Source organism: Schistocerca gregaria, chromosome 2 (genome assembly GCF_023897955.1).
Source record: "Schistocerca gregaria isolate iqSchGreg1 chromosome 2, iqSchGreg1.2, whole genome shotgun sequence".
Taxonomy (NCBI): domain Eukaryota; kingdom Metazoa; phylum Arthropoda; class Insecta; order Orthoptera; family Acrididae; genus Schistocerca; species Schistocerca gregaria.
In genome coordinates this window covers 391,137,133-391,159,427 of record NC_064921.1, presented here as the reverse complement: position 1 = coordinate 391,159,427, position 22,295 = coordinate 391,137,133, and the positions used below count along the sequence as shown (strand labels likewise).

General features: G+C 44.0%; 1 protein-coding gene across 2 annotated transcripts in view; it reads right to left on the bottom strand.

The window, feature by feature from the left end:
* The window catches only part of LOC126321537 (sodium/hydrogen exchanger 9B2-like), a 438,606-nt gene that overhangs the window by 336,877 nt on the left and 79,434 nt on the right, over window positions 1–22,295 (bottom strand). The window contains exon 1 of one of the 2 annotated variants that reach the window (XM_049994196.1): window positions 19,605–19,741. The exons of the other annotated variant lie outside the window; for it this stretch is intronic. Coding sequence (XP_049850153.1) covers window positions 19,605–19,626 — 22 coding nt within the window. The 5' untranslated portion in view covers window positions 19,627–19,741. Of the gene's footprint in view, window positions 1–19,604; window positions 19,742–22,295 lie in introns of those variants that run through there. 2 annotated transcript variants of the gene reach the window in all.

The window sequence follows — 22,295 nt, the reverse complement described above, 5'->3', positions numbered from 1 at the left end:
TTGGAACATATGCTGTTTCGAACATTACATATTATCTCGAAAAGTAACGGCCTATCGACGCGTAATCAGCAAGAATTTAGAAAATATCGTTCTTGTGAAACACAACTAGCTCTTTACTCGCACTAAGTAATGAGCGCTATCGACAGGGGATCTCAAATGGCCTCAATATTCCTAGATATCGCAGAACGCTTTTCATACTGTTCCTCACAAGCGACATCTAATCAAATTACGTGCCGTCTCTGTTGAGCGACTGAATTAGTAATTTCTTGTCTGAAAGGTCACAGTTAGTTGTAACTGACGGAAGTCTTCGAGTAAAACGTAAATGATAGCTGGCGTTCCAGACGGAAATGTCATAGGTCCTCTGCTGTTCCTAACCTACATAAATGAGTTAGGAGGCAATCTGAGCAGCCCTCTTAGATTTTTTGCTGTCATTTATCGCCTAGTTCACCCACCAGAAGATCAAAACCAATTGCAAAATGATTTAGACAGGATACCTATATGGTGTGAAAAGTGGAAACTGACTAAATAATGGAAAGTGTGAGATGATCCACATAATTCTTAAAGAATTCTCTCAAATTTCCGTTATACGACAAATCACACAAATCTAGAGGCTGTCAGTTCAAGTAGATACTTAGCGATAACAACTGAGAATAACTTAAACTGCAATGATCACATCGATAACGTTGACATACCGGGATGATTCCCTTGAAAGGGCACGGCCGATTTCCTTCCCAATCCTTCCCTAACGTCCGTCGTTCTGTGAATATAAAATAAAGAACTACCGCTGGATCGTAGTAATCTAGTAATTGTCGAACATTTCTGTGATGTTCACACAATCACTAAACTTTTTTTTGTAATCTTCTCTATATCCTTCATAAGTTCAACTCTCTAGTGGTCTATCGGTGCCGGCAGTGCAACTCAGCATGTTTGGTCAGCGGGCTGGCTGCTCTCTGTAGTAAATAAACTTGAGTGAAGTATTCAACCAATAATTTAAACGGGTGCCATATGACGAAATAACAGGAACAATAACGAAAGAAGTGGCTAGCGTTCCCTGGTTGGATAACTGGGGTAGCTTGGGCACATGCAAGTCGCGGAAGTGGCGTCCAATGGGAAGACTTGCACCAGGCCACCGAAATTATTGTTCCTCTATACGCGTACCGAAGTACTCGTAACATGGTGATGGTCGATGTTGGGACTTTGCTCATCTTTCCGGGTATGACTTTTCCTTATGTCGAGGGCTGCACTAAGTGGTGATCATCTGTAGGTTTTCTTGCATTTCATACTTCAGAGCGGGCTAAAAAGAAATAGAAGCTCCTAGAAGGAAAGCAGAAAAAGAAGAGCAGTTTCACGGTATGTGACGTTATTTCTGTGATTGCAAAATCGAGACAAATTTACAAAGAACGTAGCAATGTTTGGCCAGTTACCAGTTCGACGTTCCCTCTAGCCAGTGCTTGCACTGGTAGTGTTGGGAAGGGTGTCATCAAGCCGTTGTATCGTCTCCCAAGGGAAAATAACCAACAATATCTGTAAGTGGTCCTTGATCTCCCCTATACTGGCAGTGGGATGGAGACGTCCGAGTTGGTCCTGCAAACGCTCTACCGGGGACAAATATGGGGATATTACTGGCCGTGGGAGGCCCTCAACATAACGCAGACTGTTCTCAGAGACATGTGCCATGTGTGGACGAGCATTGTCCTGTTTAAAAATGGCGCCACGACACTGACGCTTGAGGGGTAATACATGAGTGTGTAGAATGTCCGTGAAGTGCCTGTGCCTTACCATTGCTAGCGCCAGCCTACGCATTGTCTAGTCTATCCTGTTGCCGCTTATCGCCGAACAATGGTGCAGGGTAACAAAAAACGACGCAAGGAGTCCATTATTTCTGGCAGACGCAGAGGTGAAGGGGTCACGACGTGTTTGCTGCACTGTACGGCTACCTCTTCTTGTCGTGGCGTGTGTTATCGAGCTCAGGTTCCCATGCACTCAGACGTATGGCAGTTTTCACATCTGAATACCCCAAAAATCTCTATATTGCATTATTCGACCAACCGGCCGAATGAAGACCCATAATGAGGCCCCTTGTTAATTCCGTCACGTGTCGATAACGCCGTCTACACGAGTATGCAGCATCTCCGTGTGCTTCATAGTGATAAAACATCTGATGCCGTTCATGCCCATTATACACTATACCAGGCCTGTTACGACAGTAAACACCAACAACACTAATGCACTCTCGTTGTCGTTCTCTCACAGAGAATTGACCTCTAATCATCTACATCTACATCACTACTCTGCAATTCACACTCCACTTGAGTGCCTGGCAATGGGTCTTTAGAACCACCTTCAGACTATTGCTTTTCCGTTCCACACTCTAAGAACCCGAGCGAAAAAAGAATACGTAAATCATTCTGTACGAGCTCTGATTTCTCTGCTTTTATTATGACAATCATTTCTCCTTATGTCGGATGCTCACCGTAAAACATTTTCACATTCAGAGGAGAAATTAATGACAAGACCTCGCCGCAACGATAAAACGCCATTGTTTTCATGATTGCCACCCTAAATCGCTTATCATATCCGTGATACTTTCTGCCCTGTTTCGCGATAATACAAAACGAGCTACCCTTCTTTGGACTTTTTTCGGTGTCCTGTCTGGTAAGCATCGCATACAGTACAGCAGTGCTCTAGCAGAGGAGGGACAAGAGTAGCGTAGGCAGTCTCTATGCTAGATCTGTTGCATCTTCTAAGTGTTTCTCCAGTGCAGCGTAGTAATTGGTTTGTCTTCTGCTCAATATTATCAATGTGGTAGTTCCAATTTAAGTTGTCCGTAATAGTAATTCGTAGCTGAATCGACAGATTTTAAATTTGTGTGATTTATCGTGTAACTGAAATTTAACGTGTTTCTTTTTGTACTAGTAGGCACGTAATTTGATTAGAAGTCTCTTGTGAATAACGGTGTCAAAAGCCTTCTGGAAATATAGAAATATTGAATCTATTTGAGATCCTCTGTCTATAGCACTCATTACTTTGTGCGAATAAAGAGCTACCCGTGTTTCACAAGAACGATATGTCCTGAATGCTTGCTGACTATAAGTCATAATGTTCGAATACACACAATAATATGTCCCAAAATCATAGTACAAATCGACCTCTATAACATGAGTCTGCAATTCAGTAGATTACTCCTGTTGCCTGTTTTGAATATTGGTAAGACCTGTGCAACTTTCCAGTCTTTGGGTACGGACATTTCGTCGAGCGAGCGGTTGTATATGATTGCTAAGTGTGGAACTATTGTATCAACATTCTCTAAAAGGAACCTAACTGGTATGCTATCTGTATCGGAAAACTTACCTTTATGAAGTTGGTTGGCTGATTTGGGGGGAGGGAGCAAATAGCGTCATCGGTACGATCAGATTAGAGGAGCTAGTGCTCTTTCAAAGGAACCCTCTCAGCATTCGCCTCAAGTGATTTAGGGAAATCACGGGAAACGTAGATCAGGATGGCCAGACGCGGGTTCGAACCGTCGTCCTCCCGAATGCGAGTCCAGTGTGCTATCCACTGCGCCACATCGCTCGGTCCTTTATTAAGTGTTTTAAGCTGCTTCGCTACACCGAGGATATCTACTTCTAAGTTACTCATGTTGACAGTTGTTCTTGATTCAAATTCTGGAATATTTACTACGTGTTCTTTGGTGAATTAATGTCGGAAAATAATAATTCCGTTTTAGTGGCGCTGTCATCGTTAGTATTAACACCGGTATCGCACAGTGAAGGTATTGATTGTGTCATGCCGCTGGTGTACTTACTGTGCAACAAAAATGTCTTTGGCTTTTTTGTCTGATTTTGTGACAGAGCTCCGTCGTGGAAGCTATTAAAAGCAACTTACATTGAAATTCGCCCTGAATTTCGAGCTTCAGTAAATCATCGTCATTCATTTACATATCCGCCGATGGAATATTCGCTATGCCAAGAGTGGCACGATTTTGGCTTTGATAACAAGACTGACACCACTTTGGTGCGATGAGTAGTTGGGCAGAGGTATGCCCCCTCTGGTGCAAACAGTGATATCTTGTGACTCCGAGCTGTGGCGAGGAGTTCGCTATGAGCCGAATTGTTGGGTTGTTCAGCGTCGAGTGCACGATTCCACGGCTGACAGCAGCGTAGCCAAATTGAGGCCACTCCTGGCCTATCGGGCAGAGTGCAGACTTGCCGCTGTGCGACGAGTGGCTCGCAGCTATTGAGTGTGCAGTTGTGGCTGTGGTGTCTGACATTTTGGACACGGGATGTTACGGTGTGACCTACAAGTAAATATAATTAGTATGTACCAAAAAAGATAGTGCTCCGATCAGGCTCTGAGGCTGGTGTTTCGCTGATTCTGCCATCGTGTAACCACAGTAATTAAACTGTTTAGTTCACTGGGAACTGCTATAATTTGCTGCTGAGATGAAATGGCCACAGTGAACGCTTGTTAAAATCATACAGAATAATGTTGATAAGATATTGTGTCTTGTGCCTGATGCTGAACTGCTTCAGGTAAACCTTCGAGTGGTGGTTAATTTTCATTCTTCGGATGACAACAGATCGTTTTGCAACCAGTCCTGATGTGTAATGGAAGCAGGTGATTGTCTAATAGCAGCCAAACAAGAGCAAGGTTGTCTGGGATCGAAACCCGGAACCATCGAGGGAACAAAAATGGTTCAAATGGCTCTGAGCACTATGGGACTTAACATCTTAGGTCATCAGTCCCCTAGAACTTAGAACTACTTAAACCTAACTAACCTAAGGATATCACACATATCCGTGCCCGAGGCAGGATTCGAACCCTCGACCGTAGCAATCGCCCGGCTCCGGACTGAGAGCCTAGAACCGCGAGACCACCGCGGCCGGCCTTAAAGGGAACCTGCTGTTCTTAATTTGTAAAATCATGTTAAATAGTTGTTAGTGATCTGGAATCATTCCGAATCTCTGTTTTAAAATTTTGTCCCTACAAAATTCCTTTGGGAACTTTGTTTTGCAGTTGCTGATGTGTTCATCTTGTTTCTGTTACAAGACGTTTTTTTCGTATTACAGAAATGTTTTAAGGTATTTGCTTACTTAAGACTCAAGATTCAAAGGTATTTTACTGAGAAGCTCTATGGAGAGATCTGTTAAAGTTCTCTGTCTTTTTGTTAAATAAATGTACAAAATCCCTCTTTTCATCCTTGATATCTGTGTGTTCTGGGTGCTTCATTTCTTTTTAACAGACAGTTTAATATTTTAATAAACCCGTAGCCCGTATATGACGGTGTCGTCCACAAACTGCATCACTGACCTACCGACGTTATGTATCATTCGTTATGTGCGTACCATGGTAGCAACGGCCGTATCGCACTTCTTCGAGGTATGCTCGGCATTACTTTCTGTTCCTAGCACGTCTTCATTCTGTGAATGCGTTCTTAGTTGTCTTTGAAACTTCCTGGCAGATTAAAACTAGATGTTGGACTGAGGCTCGAACGTGGAGCCTTTGCTTTTCCTAGGAAAATGCTCTACTAGTTCAGTTATCTTCGATAGGAAGACTTCTGTTTAACCGCATACTTGGTCTGATAATCTTAAACCTGTATTTTGCCCACTAGTCATGAGTGTGCTAGAGTTTCCTCGAAGTTTTGATACATTGACCTTTAGTTATTAAATAAAGCAACCTTCATGTTTTCTTTCAATTTTTTTGTCCCGCCTTGGCATATTCAGTTGATGCCTTCCCTTGTGCATGCATGATTTGGAATTTTCGTTAATTTTTATTTTTATTCCCGTCGTTAGCACTATAAGGGAAGCACTCACGTTCTCTCTGTGTGAATCACGGGTTAACTGAAAGTGACAGTTTCTGCATTGCGATTCTGAATCGTAGATGGGACATCAGCTCGATATTTGCCAGGATGGCTGTGTAAAAACTTCAGAAACATACACCCACGCTGCTTGTGTACGAAACCGCCGTCTCTAATAAGCCACATGAGAACGTTTAACTGCAGTTTATTTTTCTTTAGAGAACTGACTGCTGATGAAAAGACATACGGTTATTTCATTTAGGTCAATACAAGAGCATACTCCGCCGACCCGTCTACTGATCGAGTTGGTGCAGTGGTTAGCACACTGAACTCGCACTCATAAGAACGACGGTTTAAATCCGAGTACTACCATCCGGATTTTGATTTTACGTAATTTCCCTAACTCGCTCCAAGCAAATTCAGGGACGGCTCCTTTGAATGGACAAGACCAATTTCCTTCCCCATCCTTTCGTATTCCGAGCTTGTGTTCCGTCTCTAACGGCCTCGATGTCGATGGGATGTTCAACCCTAATCTTCCTTTCTACATCTTCCAATGCATGTATGATGTTATTAAAAGATAATTTTGATTTTCTGTCCTCCCACAGAGATCAATCATATGATCAAAAACATCTCAAAGACGCATGGGTGGTATATGCTCTCGTATTGTCCTGTCTTTTCGTTAGTTGTTTGTTCTCTCAAGGAAATTTATAACGTATTATTTCTAGAATTTCTGTCGTTACGTAATTAATATAGCTTTACTTCTACTTTTATCATTTAAATGATTGTACGATGGTTGTTCAGAAAGTAATGAACCGAATTTTTTTTTTCTCAGCCAAAAACAAAGCTACGAATGCGAAATGTTACGTATGTATTATTTGAAGTCTCCTGAGTGAGTGCGCCAAGTTTCCGTCACTCCCGACAGATAGCGTACCTGCAGGACAGTTTCAAAATGGTGTCTGTAGGTGCTGTAGGTTACAAGCAACGTGCCGTCATTAAATTTCTCACTGCAGACAAAGAAACTGTGGGGAATATTAATAAACACTTGTGCAAAGTCATTTGCTGTCGACAGAAGCACAGTTAGCCGCTGGACACAGAGGGTGTGGTCATCAGAAGGCGGTTCGGCGGAACTCCACGTTTTGCAGCGGTGGCGGACACCATCCACGGCTGTCACACCTGACACACCTGACCTGGCCCCCTAGGACTTCCACTTGTTTGGGCCACTAAAGGATGCCACTCGTGAAAGACATTTTGAGGACGATGAGGACGTTACTCACGTAGTGAAGCACTGGCTCCGCCACCAGGACAAGGATTGGTACCGAAGGGCATACACGCCCTTGTTTCGCGCTGGAGGAAGGTCACAGAAAGGGATGGAGAATAAGTGGAAAAATGCAGTGTGCAGATAAAACACCGTTCTTTTGTATCTATAATTCTTATTATGTTCAATAAAGAGTTGCTGAAGAAAAAAATTCGGCGAATTACTTTCTGGGCAAACCTCACAGAAGTACAGTTTGCTTTTGCTTCTAGGTAGCAAGTCAGACATATGATAGCAAATAAATTAATAAATTATATAAAATAAATTTAATTAAATTTTTCATATGTGTATTGTAAGTTGTGGTTTAATGAACTACTTTTGTCCCAGTAACTCGTGTTGCACTAATTACTCACCACACTGCTGTTTCACACCACACATAAGCTTTTCAATCTACTGATGAGGATTTTCAGCGGCATCTCAGGATCAATCTCTCCAAAACGAACAGACTGCAACAGCCAGTTGCAGTAGTGACGTGTAGCAACAGTATCTGAATTGGTCGATCGATGCACTACTATTGCTTAGTAACGTTTCAGTTTGTGCACAGCTCTGTGAGCAGATTCTGCTGAGACGCAGTGAAGTGCTAAATGGCGGAATAGATTCATCATACTTTTTTCCAAGGCTGCTTTGAAGTCATCAAATTCGTTTGAAGTCGATACGCCATATGCCACATTCGGAGGCTGCCTTCCCACTATTGGTTCCCACTCTAGTTGCACGCCGGACATAGCCCTGGTGCCGTGCATGACATGCCCTGTCTTACAGTTGCACATGATGGAACCGTCTACAGAGGATAACTATTGAAATTACTACCGAAAAACTGTTTCATTGTGTACAGAATGAAGTAGAAATTTCGGACAGAAAATGGACGAGACCGCACCTCTGAATAGCAGGCCACCTTAAAATCCAACTTGCATCAATCTTCCTTCTTCCATTTCCCCACAAGGCACCTTACACGTCCATTTCTTGCAACTGCTTGTTATTTACTCGTCTTTTGTTATTCTTTTGTCGTTAGGTGAGAGGGAACAACACCTCAGAAACAGACCCCACAACACAAAGAAAAGACGAACGAAAAAAACACAGAGCGACAGTTGACAGCGCTTTCTGCAGTAAATAAGCCAAATCAAAACACCTTGTTCAGTAGAAGTAAGGTTTTAAGTTGAACAGTGTTCGTAAAACGCCGAAAACTGGGCACGCTGAATCAGCAAACCATCTAAGTACAGCTACAGGACGACATATGCTCTAATATAACCAATCGTATAAGAAACAAATATTCATTTAAAATCACTAAATCGCGAAACTTGTGCTACAAAAAGTTATCTCTCACCTGACGATGAGGGATAACAAAAAACTGTAATGTAATAACAAGTCTGTAATTGAGAATGAGATTTTCACTCTGCAGCGGAGTGTGCCCTGATATGAAACTTCCTGGCAGATTAAAACTGTGTGGCGGACCGAGACTCGATCTCGGGACCTTTGCCTTTTGCGCGCAAGTGCTCTACCATCTGAGCTACCCAAGCACGACTCGTGCCCCGTCCTCGCAGCTTTACTCCTGCCAGTACCTTGTCTCCTACCTTCCAAACTTTACAGAAGCTCTCCTGCGACCTTGCAGAACTAGCACTCCTGAAAGAAAGGATATTGCGGAGACATGGCTTAGCCACAGCCTGGGGGATGTTTCCAGAAAGTTCCCGAGTTCGAGTCTCGGTCCGGCACACAGTTTTAATCTGCCAGGAAGTTTCATATCAGCGCACACTCCGCTGCAGAGTGAAAATATCATTCTGGGAATATCCCCCAGGCTGTGGCTAAGCCATGTCTCCGCAATATCCTTTCTTTCAGGAGTGCTAGTTCTGCAAGGTCGCAGGAGAGCTTGCCGGCACGGAAGCTCAGCGTGTTCGGTCAGAGGGTTGGCTGCCCTCTGTAATAAAAAAAAACTGAGTGAATGGATCAATAACGAACTTCAACTCGCGTCTGGTGACGTCCGCCACGAACAATTGAAACGAACAATAGCGAACAAAATGAGATTATAGCACTTGCCCGCGAAAGGCAAAGGTCCCGAGTTCGAGTCTCGGTGCGGCACATAGTTTTAATCTGCCAGGAAGTTTCAAGTCTGTAATTATTGTACACGGTCCAGTCTACATTAATGCGACCACCGCCAATGTTCGACGTCAACGCGCAATGCACATTCACAGATGGTAGGTGGCAGCACCAGCAGTGGAGGGTATGCAAAGCGTGTCGGGCGTGGGAGGAGGGGGGGGGGGGTGCGGGAAACAATGCAGTTGTTCTCGTAATGCGGAAACGGAGCGATTTATCTGACGTGCAAAGGGAAACGGTCATTGGCTTTCGGAACAGGGGTGGAAGAATTCCTGAAATTGCTAAGTTTGTAAATTGTTTGCGTGCCGCTGTGGACAAAGTATATCGTGTATGGCAAAATGAGACGCTATCCAAAACCAAAGCCGAGGCAACTGTTTTGCACCACGAGCCATAGACAAGAGTGAACGACGGCTGTGGAGAGTTGTATGGGTGAATAGGCGTGCAACTGTTTAGTAACTGACAGTGCAGATGATCCAAGGGGCTACCGACAGTCTCTTCGGAACGACCTTTCAGCGAACGTTGCTGCGTATAGGTCTCCACAGTACGTGTCTGGTTCACACACCCATGCTGATTCCTGTTCATCTGCGACGGAGGTTGGAATTTGCCGCCAATACAAAACGTCCACTGTGGCGACAGGTGGCCATTTCAGATGGCTCACGTTTTATCCTCCATTGGTGGGAAATGTCTGAAAGCAAAACACCCTGCCACGATCGTCGGAAGGAACCAGGCAGTACGAGGGACTGTGATGGTGTGAGGAATGTTTGGGTGGTATTCCCTCGGTAAGATCGTTATTCTGGAAAGCACGATATATCAACAGAAGTATGCATGTGTCTTTGGGGTCTATGTCCATCCCCTATATGCTGTTTGTTTTCCTTCGGCAGGATGGGATCTACCAACAGGACAGTTCAACGTGTCAAACATCTCGCGGAGTATGTACGTGGTTCAAAGAGCACTAGGATGAGTTTACAGTGCACTCTTGGCTGCCAAACGCGCCGTATTAAAAGGTAATCTTGATTGTGTGGGACCACATCGATCGGACTGTTCGCATCATTGTTCAAAATGGCTCTGAGCACTATGGGACTTAACATCTGAGGTCATCAGTCCCCTAGAACTTAGAACAACTTAAACCCAACTAACGTAAGGACATCACACACATCCATGCCCGAGGCAGGATTCGAACCTGCGACCGTAGCAGTAGCGCGGTTCCGGATTGAAGCGCATCATGTATCCTCAACCGAGGAACCTAGCGCAGATGGCCACGGCAGAGGAGACGCATGGCTCTACGTCCCTGTCGGTTCGTTGTAGAACCTCACTGACTCTGTTTCAGCACGTCTTACAGCGGTCCGCGCTGTAAAAGCTAGGTGTTCCGGTTTCTGACAGACGGGCACATTAATGTGACTGGGCAGTGCACTATTATAACGCAAATATTACATACGGAAACAAACGGTGTTACAGGTCACTAAAGATGCTTCCAAAATAAAAGAACGAGAAACGCGTATGGGACAGTAACAACTTAGATTTAGTTGCGGTAGACGAACCACGTGTCAATAATTTTCGAATAACTGCAAAGGTATGAGATCACGTAAAATCGAGGCTCATGTTCAACTGGACGAAGTTACGGAGAGGGTGCCTTGACAGTACCGACCAGACATGCACCTCGAGTAATTTACAGAAACTGCGGGAAGCCTCAGCAATAAAGAATGCCTGGTGTTAAAAGCCAAGTCCTGCAGTTCATTGTCGCAGCCATTGTATGTAGTCTCTCAGTAATAGCCATTTGACTTCGCCAGATGACACTGCAGACACTTAAGAGCATTCGTTATGGAGAGCGTAAAGTTTGCGATGACAAGGTCGCGAAAAACTGCTTTGCGTCGTCGAAAATGATCTTCCACAATAGCTATTCGTCTCGTGCTCATGACTTTTCGCCTGAAAACTGAAGCCTATTTATGACTTTTACGCTCGGCCTTCGGCGGAGACAATCGTAGTCTCTTGAGAAGCCCGTGATGATTTCTTTATTCTGTTTACTGCTTTGTTGGCGTTTTCCTCTGCATCCTCTTTACCCTCTATATCTACTCCACGTGGTACTCGGTACGTGTCAAAGTGTACTATATACCAATAATAATTTCTCCATTTCCTGTTGAACTGGATTATGAAGCGAAAGGAAAATGATTGTATATTCCCAATAACACTTCGTAATTTCGGTTACCTATTCCGTATTGTATCTAAACGAAATGAATTTGTCTATGGGTGGAATAAACAATGGGCGAATATGGAACGGTTTTGAGGGGTAATTTCTAAGAAGAGTTGCATATCAAAGTCGAGGAGTGCCTTCGACCGATATACAGAGTGAATCACCTAAAACGTGCACCGCAAATATTCTGGAAATGGTAAGTGCCATTGTTTCGTGGTTTTCACAGAAATGATTGGTATCAGGGGCCCATATTGTTAGACAATACAGAGACTGTAAAAATACTTAGAAAATGTAGTTTTTGTGCAAAAATACACTTTTTAAATACATATTTATATAAATATAAATTACGCTGCCGGGGACGCGCACTCTGTAAGTAGGGAGAAGGTAAACTCTCACGTTTCATGATATGAAGTGCAGTCGGCACACTGTCAACTAAGGAATAATTTATTCCTAGGATAAAAAAATACCCGAAATCTACAGTTTGTAGATGTCTTGACATGGTTGTGGGGAGGCATAAGAGTTGGACGGTGTAAACAAAAGAAGCGAAGCTCATCTAGCAGGCAATAAGAGCATATATTAGATCAGAGCACCAGCAGGCATCAACTCTGTACACATGTCAACTCCCTGTTGCAGATCCCTACACGGTAGAGTGGAAGTCAGATGAATTTGTAGAACTGTGCCAAACTTTGAGTTTCCATCAAATGCGTGGCTACATGAGTCTACAGACAAGCTCTTTAATGTGTCGTAGCAGTACACGGATTTGTTACCAGACTACGAGTTTCCAATCTGCACCACTCGTTGAGTCTCATCGAGGTAAGAGGCGAGTGTGACTGCGTTTTCATGATCTCCTATCTAAAATGCAAACATGTAGATCATCGGGAAGAGGGTTATTCTTAGGATTTTTTAGCAGGCTGGTGTATAGGAGACGCAAATATCCTCGTATAAAATCAAACAACGCATGGGTATGTTAGAAATATGACCATATACGTACGGAAAAATATTAAAAATGTGAAAATGACATAAAATGGTAAAAATCGACGAAAAACTGGTATAATTACGACAAATTAATTACGTAATTTGACTGAGAATATATAAAATTAGAGAAAAAGTATCATGAAATGTGGGGATTTGAGGTGGGTTGTAGTACCTGGACACTCAAGGCCGAGAAAAACTTAAAAATTATGCTCCGGCTGCATTCACGTCTCACTCTCCCCCTCCCCCTGTAAACTAAAAGGCGACCTAAGTATAACACAGAGGGTCTATATTAAAGCAGGCAAAACATATGTATCCCAGTCCATAACTGTGTTCCCACACGTGCAGTCGAATATAGATGTTACCGAATTACAGATGGTTCTCACCAACAATGTTATTCCTTAAGTATTAAGGAGACGAATCAATTTGTTTATCAGACTTAAGCCATTTCCTAGAGTGTTAACAGTGTGATAGGGGTGCTCTCAAGAGACATGGTGCTAGGACCAAATTGCTATATTATCCTTCACATGAGCAAAACTAACTATCATCAAACCAGGACTTCTTTGTGCAAGAGGAATGCTACCAGAGCTGTGGTAATGCTACTGTAAACAGTAATAAGACTGTTACATCTCCTTTGGCTATTGATCGTGGGGCTTACTCCCTCATAAGAAGTTGCTGCTTCTTCGTGTGCAGTTTGTGCAGCAGGGTGTTGGTGATATCTCAATGTATCAGCTATCCAATTTATTCAAAGCAAATGGTTCAGATGGCTCTGTGCACTTAGCCTACTCATTCCCGTTACCGTGCACATGGGCCGGGATGTCGACATCCTCGGTGGCTAAGTGTCGCCCTCTCTTCTACATCTTCGTGATTATCCTATGTACTTCCCTGGCTTTTAACAAGGTACCTGTCATGTTCGGTGGGCTTCTCACATACGTTTCTGCTTTGACAAACACTATTTAATCTTGACTCGCTCGCTGAATCGCCCAGTCTTCATCCAACAGAAAATGTTGTGGACTATTTAGAACATGTAAAACACAACAATCAGTAGTCCCAAAAGTTGGCAGTTCTGTGGGGTCAGATAGTCAATGGATGGCTTCAGCACGATATGACATACGTGAAGAATCTTCCTTTCCAAATTGAGGCCATTGACAAGGTTAAAGGCGGTCTTACATGGAAATGGCGTCCTGTCTTCTGGTGATAACTGACTTTTTGTCTAGGTTAATTACTGTCTGTCTTCCACGTTAAAGTTCAGTGGCACTTAGACAGTGTATCTTCAGTCAATAAATCAGGTGGGGCACTCCTAATTTTCTAAGTTCTGGTTTTCCAGTTTCTACCTTTTGGGACACGAGAAAGGCGTGCATGCAGAGACATCCCGAGAGGTGTAGCCACAGGAACCACTCGTCCGTAATAGGTGTACCACTATCCGGATGCGGGTTGATATATGTGAACTAGTGTGGCTGCCCTTGTAGTATGGCATAAACTTCTCAAGCCTTCTTGGGCCCACTTCGGACGCTTCCAGTTCACCAATGGCATCATGTCTTCCATTGGAATGACCTATTCAAATTTTTGCATAGAATGAATAAGATTGCATCTAGCAGGGGAACCATGTTGATCGCCAGTGGTGACGCTATGTTCCAAGGCGACGGGGCCCTCCTCACACAGCTCGAGTCGGCCGAGGCCTGTTTTGTGAGCACAGGGATGAATTTTTGCATCTCCCTTTCCCGTCACAGTCACCAGATCACAGGTAGTACTTACCAAAGCAAGAAAAAAATGACTAGTGAACATTGGGAAAAATGTATAGATAACTTCAGAGCTAAGGGTACTTCTTCATCTTCCATACTGTTTGACGTATCTCTTCTACTGCAAGCTCGAAGGATGCATATTTTTGGAGGAGGTCGTATAGTTAAAGCCAATAAAAAAAAGGTTAGTACGTACGGGCTCTAAAATGCATACCTTAAGAATTATGGCCTCTTAAATGAACAAGTGCTCATAGCTCAAAAGGTATGCATTTTAGAGCCCATGCTTAATTGACATTTTTTGTCTTCTTAATTTCTTTTAATGTTCAAATGTGTGTGAAATCTTATGGGACTTAACTGGTAAGGTCATCACTCCCTAAGCTTACACACTACTTAACCTAAATTATGCTAAGGACAAACACACACACCCATGCCAGAGGGAGGACTCGAACCTCCACCCGCAGCCCCCTAGTACATGACTGCAGCGCCTTAGACCTCTAGGCTATTCCCGCGCAGCTTTTTTCCTTGGTCCATACTACCACCTCTGGAAGGTGCCTACCCTACAATCTTAACAACAATAGTGTCGGTACATATATTCCACTGTCAGAAGTATCACAATTTTCGTTTATAATTTTCGACTCCGTCGTTTCCGGACCAGGGTCCCTTACCTCAAATTGATACATATACCCTTCTCCATCATCCTTGAAAGTTCGTAAGATCATCGTGGAGTAACCCTTTAATCCTAGATTCATCACTTAAAACTAGCTCTTCAAACTCTGTTAGTATGCATTCGAAGGATACTTTGTGTATATCTTCAAGCGTCTACACTTCTGTAACGCCTTCTATTGGTTAAACAAACCTGTGACCATTCGTACTATCTTTCTTTGTACACGTTCAATATCCCCTGTTAGTCCTATTTAGTAATGGCCTCACACGAATGTTTTGTAAGCAATCTCCTTCGTAGACTGATGGCATTTCCCCTGTATTCCACCAATGAACTGAAGTCCACTACTTTTTTTTACCAACGACTGAGCGTGTGTGACCGTCCCATTTCATATCCCTACACACTGTTGCACCTAGGTATTCGTTTGACCGATTTCAACTGTGGCTCACTGACACTGTAGTCATAGGATGCTACGTGTTTTCATTTTGAAGCCTGCACAATTTTACATTTCTGCACGTTCAAGCACATTGCATTTTCGCCTCTTTAAAATCTTATGACGATCCGACTGAATAATTGTGCACCTGATTTGAGATAGTTCTTCATTACTGACACCTGATTCATCTGCGAAAATTCTGAGGTTGCTGTTAATATTGTCTGCAAGCTCATTAATATACAACATACGGTATACGGTGAGCATCCCAGCACACTTCCTGGGGCACACCAGAATTCACTTCTACATCTGTCAATGACTCTGCATTCAAGACAACATGCTGTGTCCTCTCGACCAAGATATTCTCATTCCAGACACAAATTTCGCTTAATACCTCATCCGCTCGCACTTCCGCTGATAAGGGTAGATGTGGTAGTGTGTCAAATGCTTATCGGAAGTGGAGAAATACTGCATTTACCTGAATTACATGATCCATGGCTTTCAGCATGTCACGCGAGAGAAGTGCGAGTTGGGTATTGCATGACCGATCTATTGGGAATCCAAGCCAATCGGCAAGGTTATTCAGTTCGAGGTATCTGATTACGTTTGGTCGCAGAATATGTTCTAAGACACTGGAACAAACGGCTGTAAAGGTAAACTAATATCTATGTCACTCACCTTTGGACGAGAGTATCATGGATTTTCGTCTGTGTAGGAGCATTTGAAAATGAGGTTCAGCATTTCTGCTTTTGCCTTGTTATCCTCTCAATTTCAGCTTCTGTCTCGTCAGTCAGTGTCTGGACTCTAACTTGAATTTGTTTGGGATCTGTGAGAGGTCATTCGATAATATTCTGTTACTGTACTCGTTGAAGGTTTCACACATTGCACTCTTGACAAACGCCTTTCATTCGGTATTTCTCTGTCTATATCCCTACACGTCGTTATACACCTGTTATGCAGTGTTCTCTGACCCTTTGGAAGTTTCTTTACGGTTGTTGTACACCAAGGAGGGTCTATCCCAACATGAACTGCTCGAGTAGATACATATCTATCACGTACTTGGTAAACAGTTCGTTTAAACTTGAGCCACAGATCTGTATGCTCCTTTCCTGAGCTAAATGTTTCTAGTTCGACATGTAGATGTAACACTTGTGGCTCCTTATTCACTTTGATGAACATGTAAGTCTTCATACTTGCTTTAGTTGCTCTTTGTACTTTGGTAATATTTTCCCTAATGGTCACAGATATCACACGGTAAAGTCACATTAATGTGACCACCGCCTCTGTTCGATGTCATCGTGCTATAACCACTCACAGACGGCAGTTGGCAGCACTGGCAGTGGAGGGTAAATAAAGCGTGTCGGGGGACGCAATCATTGTCATAATGTGGAAATGGAACAATTATTCGACGTCCAAAAGGGCATGATCATTGGCTTTCGGAACAAGGATGGAAGCGTTTCCGAAACGGCTAAGTTTGAAAACTGTTCGCGAGCCGCTGTAGTTAAAGCGTACCGTGCATAACAAAATGGCGCTATCCAAAAACAGCACCGAGGAAACTATAGTGCACCACGAGCCACAGATGACAGGGAAGGAACGACGGTTGTGGAGGTATGTATGGGCGAATAGATGTGTAGCTGTTGAGCAACTGACCGCCAAGATAAACCAAAGTGCTACCAACAGTGCTTCCTCAACGTTACTGCTTACAGGCCTTCAGAGCAGGCGCCTGGTCCTTGCAGCCATGCTGGCTGCTGTTCATCGGCGGCGAAGTCTGCAATTTGCACGCCTGTTCCGCAGTGTGGTGAGTGGTAGCCTTTGCAGATGAATAACTGTTTATGCTCCACTGGACAGATGGCGTTACGTGTATGGAGTGAAACGTCTGAAAGCGAACGCCCTGCAACACTCGTAGGGAGCGTCCATGCCTGAGGAGAGAGAGCTACGATCTGCGGAATGTTTTCGTCGCATTTTCTGTGTGATCTCGTCGTCCTGAAGGCACAGTGGATCAATACAAATATACGTCTATCATATCTCTATCTCTACCACGTCCACCACTGCATATAGTCTTTTTCCTAGCCGTAATGGCATCTTACAGCAGGGTAATGCAATGTGTCACACAGCTGGCAGTGCACGCGAGTGGTTCGAAGAGCACCAGGATGAGTTAACCGGACTCCCCTCGCCACCACCTTCCCTGGTTTAAACCCAGTGGAGAATCTGTGGGAACACCTCGGTGAGGCTGTACGCGCGTTGCCTCCTCAACTGAGAAACCTAGCGCTGCTGGCCACGACACTGGAGTCCAAATGACTCCATATCCCTGCCTGTACTTAAACTGTCTTTCTGCACGCCTCGCAGCGGTCCAGGCTGCGAAAGATGGTTGTTCAGGCTTTTGAGAGGTGAAATGGAAATGGAAATGAGCGTTTGGCGTCGTTGGCCGGGAGGCCCCTTACGGGGCAGGTCCGGCCGCCTTGGTCCAGGTCTTATTACATTCGACGCCACATTGGGCGACCTGCGCGCCGGATGGGGATGAAATGATGATGAAGACAACACAACACCCAGTCCCTGAGCGGAGAAAATCCCCGACCCAGCCGAGAATCGAACCCGGGCCCGTGGGACGGCAACCCGTCACGTTGACCACTCACCTATTTTTTTTTTTACTTTATTAATCTCATTTTGTTCGTTTTTGTTAGATATATATGCTTGGGGCGGACATCGCAAGACACCCGTTTCAGTTCGTCGTTGATCCATTAACTCATTTTTTTTTTATTACAGAGGGCAGCTAACCCTCTGACCGAACACGCTGAGTTACCGTGCCGGCTCTATCGGGGCGGACTTTGAGAGGTGATCACGTTGATGTGACTGGACTGTGTAGTTCATTGTTGACAACCCTAAATAGGTCAGGTCTATTTGTTGCCCTTAGATCCAATATAATTCCATAATGAGTGTGCTTCAGAACTGTCTATTTTACGTACTTTTCATAGAAGCATTTGACAGCATTGGTCCCCAACCAATACATGATTCCTTTTTAAAATTTGCGGAGCGGCCTGACATTTCTGTCTCCTTCTACTACTTAATATTAAGCAATCTGATCAGTACTTGCTCATTCATTGCCATGAAATTTAATTTTATGCAAAAGAACGTTGTAATTTGTCACTAAAATACTTTACATCAAAGTCATATCCAGCTGGTGCCTCTCGTCCTTCATTTATTTTACAATGTTTTAAGCAGCATATGATCTCAGGCTGCTCTGGAAAAAATACTTGTAATTTTTCTTGTTAAACTACATTACACTCTTAATTATAAGTTGCATATATTCCAGAAAATGTGTTGTGCAATATTCTGGAAAATATACATCATTTGCGGCATAGTGTTGAACATGAAGCACAAACTGTTTTTTCTCCGTGGGTTGCTTCATTGACCATAAACATAACAGGAAGTGGCACTAATGATATTAACCACCCACTCCCTCCACACACACACACACACACACACACACACACACATACACACACACACACACACACACACAAACAAACACACACACACACACACACACACACACACACACACACACACACACATACACACACACATTAAAGAAATCTGAATGGTGCGTTTAGCCGTACTAATTTCACATCACTATTTAATAATCAGAAAGGTCTGTGTAGAGACAAAAATCGCTAACTCTCCCTGCTTTTGTGTCTTTCAAAGCAACAACAGATTACTAATATGGTGTATAATAAGCTGTTAGCGCATCGTGCATCAGATCTCTCGGGAAACCGCAGTCGTAGAGATCCAACGCCTAAAGTTCCACTCAGCGTTCTGAGACATACACTAACTCCTTGTCCAGGAGTTGCTGCTCAAAATAAAGCTTTACTCGGCTCAATGAATTTCTTCTACAAATACTGTGTATAACAGGGAAATTTTGACATCTTCAGAACGTAAGTCGCACTATGTCGAACGAGTCCGTGCGTTCATTTTATGTGAGACGCTACTGAATTCTTAATTCGACGATTTTAGAGCTGTGGTGATTTGTATTCGCTGGGTACGTTTAGTCTTCAGAAAAGCTTGTAATTTCACACCATCACTGTACAGCTAAGTCAGTGCCGAAGCGTGAAAGCACAAAACTATATGTGATACCTCGAGTGGCGTTTAATAAGTGACCCAGGACCAGTTGTAAACTAATAGGACGGACACGATCGGCATAGTCAAACTGTTACTTGTCGAATGACGACAATATGCAACTCCAGTACTCGACATTTCGTTCTAACCTGTTGATAGAGTCATTCACCATTCGTGTGCGGTGCGACCTAGTGGTTGGCGGCAATGCGACCGGTGTTCCAGCAGTCCACGCCACGGTTTCCCTTAGCCTTCTTACATTCCACGTTTCCTGTGCTTCCGACAAGAAGAACAAGGTAGTAGTACTTACGCGTAGACCAGAAGTGGTGCATGTCTGGTGGACTGCTTCACCCTCAACCTGCAGCCGGCGAAAGCTCCAGCACCCGTCTGCGAACACTGGCCCCTGCCCACCGGCGCTCAACGGCTATTGACAGTTGACTTGACACTAACTGTAAGCACACACGCAAACAGCCGGCTGTTAACATGCACCTGCTGATCTCCTAGTTTGCAGTCCATCCGTCGTACCGACACATCATCAAGTCTTTCGCACCTCCAACGAGCTTGAACTGACGTATTATAGTGAATCGCAGACACTTTTCTGACTAGTTCTGATTACACTGATTGTCCAGCTCCTTTTCATCGTTATAGTGTATAAGACGCCGGGAAGGCAGATAAATAAAATATCCATTCGTTTCGGAGCTTATTTTCAAGGGGTGGACAAAAGTGTGCAATCTCCAAAACCGCATGACATTGCCATGCCTAATGCGGTGTAGGAAAACCGTTAGAATTCAAAACAGCTTCCAGTAGTTTCGAAATGAATAAATATAGGTCTGTTGTGGTTTTCAAACGAATCTTATATCATTCTTCCAGCAAAATGTGGCAAATGCAGATAACGGTGATGGAGGTGGATGGCGATCATGCGCCGTCGTCTCCAAAGTAGACCACAAAGGCTGAGTAACATCCAGATCTGGTGACTGCGATGGCCAGGTTAGATGCGATAATTCATCCTCGTGCTCACAAAAAGCAGCTCTGGACGATGCGAACTGCCTGAACAGGGGCCCTAGAGTGTTGATATACATCATCCACATTAGGGACCAGTCATCGTACCATGGAGAGGACCTTATCAGACAAGATGGTCACATAATGCTTGGCAGTAGTGCGATCTTGCGGAGTAACCAGTGGACCCAAGGAATACCACAGTATGGCTGCCCAGATCGTCACCAAACCCACGCCATGTTTCACTTTTGGGGCATAAACTCCACCAGAAGCTGTGGACAGTGCTAAACAAGACACGTCCGACCATATGACTTTCTCCCTTGCGCCATAGCCCAGCTTTTACGGAGCAGGCACCACGTTTTCCTCTTACGGACGGTTGCATCACTGCTGCGTTGTTTTGGAATTCCAGCTCGCCCTACAGTCCCGAACATATGGAACTTCCTTCGTGATGTTTTGGTGCTGACAGGGTTCGCCAGTGCGACGTTCAGTTCTGCAATGACTTTCGCAGTTGTCGTCCTCTTTTTTTTCCTCACAATCCTCTTCAATGACCGTCGCCGGCCGCGGTGGTCTCGCGGTTAAGGCGCTTCAGTCCGGAACCGCGTGACTGCTACGGTCGCAGGTTCGAATCCTGCCTCGGGCATGGATGTGTGTGATGTCCTTAGGTTAGTTAGGTTTAAGTATTTCTAAGTTCTAGGGGACTGATGACCACAGATGTTAAGTCCCATACTGCTCAGAGCCATTTGAACCATTTGAGCCATCTTCAATGACAGTCTATCACGATTACTCAGTACACACTTTTGTTTGCCTTATAGCTAACCGGATGACGTTTTTCAGCTTGCCCTGTATGTGGTACAAATGTTCGAAGTGCTGCCACTTAAAATGCGAAACACATCGGCTACCCTGGTTACGGAAGCACCCATCATACGAGCTCCAACAACTTGCTCACATTCGAATTCACTTAGATCCGGCACAATGCAGTCACAGCTACACAGAACACTGGACCGGCACTTGCAACGTATTGAGGGAATTGCACAGATGCCGCTCGTGTTCATCTACGATAGCGTAATCTGTAGGCTTGGTTAGCATCTGCATTTACAGGGACGTGCTGAAAAGTAATGTCTCCGGATTTGTCATTCTGTCCTCAATAACGATTGAGGTATTACATGACATGCATATTACTCGGTCGACTTTACCGCTGTGCTGACGCAAGTTGCAACACTCTTCCGCTAAAGAGCTCCAAACTATAGGGTGTAACAGGGTGGTGTGTAACGTAACTATTATATCGGTGCGTCAGCAACAGCGTGCTGTAATCGAGTTTCTAACCTCAGAAAACGTGCCCCCAATTGAAATCCATAGAAGAATGAAAGCTGTGTATGCTGATGGTTGTGGTGCTAACCTCAACGTGTGTAACAGAGTTTCACCTGTTTCCGTAACTGAAAGAACACTTTCGAGGACTTCACTTTGTTAGTAGGTGTTCGGTGATGGTTGTGGTGCTAACCTCCTCGTGTGCTATAGAGCTTCACCTGCTTCCGTTACTGAAAGAACACTTTCAAGGACTTCACTTTGATAGTAACGGAACGGTGCAAGCAGAGGTGTGGTTGTGGCCGTCAACAAAGCTGAACACCCTACACTGACTGTATCAACAAACTGGTCTTTCTTTGGGAGAAGTATGTTTGTTGCCAGGGAGACTATGTTGACAAATGAATATATGGACACGAGGAATAAAGATGTAGAATCTTAAAAAAGTTTTTGCTATTTAAAAACTTTACGAGTTTTGACATAAAAAATTCAGAGGCTTTGCTTTTTAGCACGCTCTTGCATGTTCAAGCATACATTTCTCGCGCTGTTTTCGTTTTTGTCTAACCACATTCTCCATTTTATTTTTGTAGCAATGAGATCACGCGAGTCAGGAAAATTGGCTTCAGAAGCGTAGACCCTAAAATTTCACATAAAATTTGTAAAAAAATTCATGCGTGTCTTGTTATACATTGCTTATTTTCGCGGA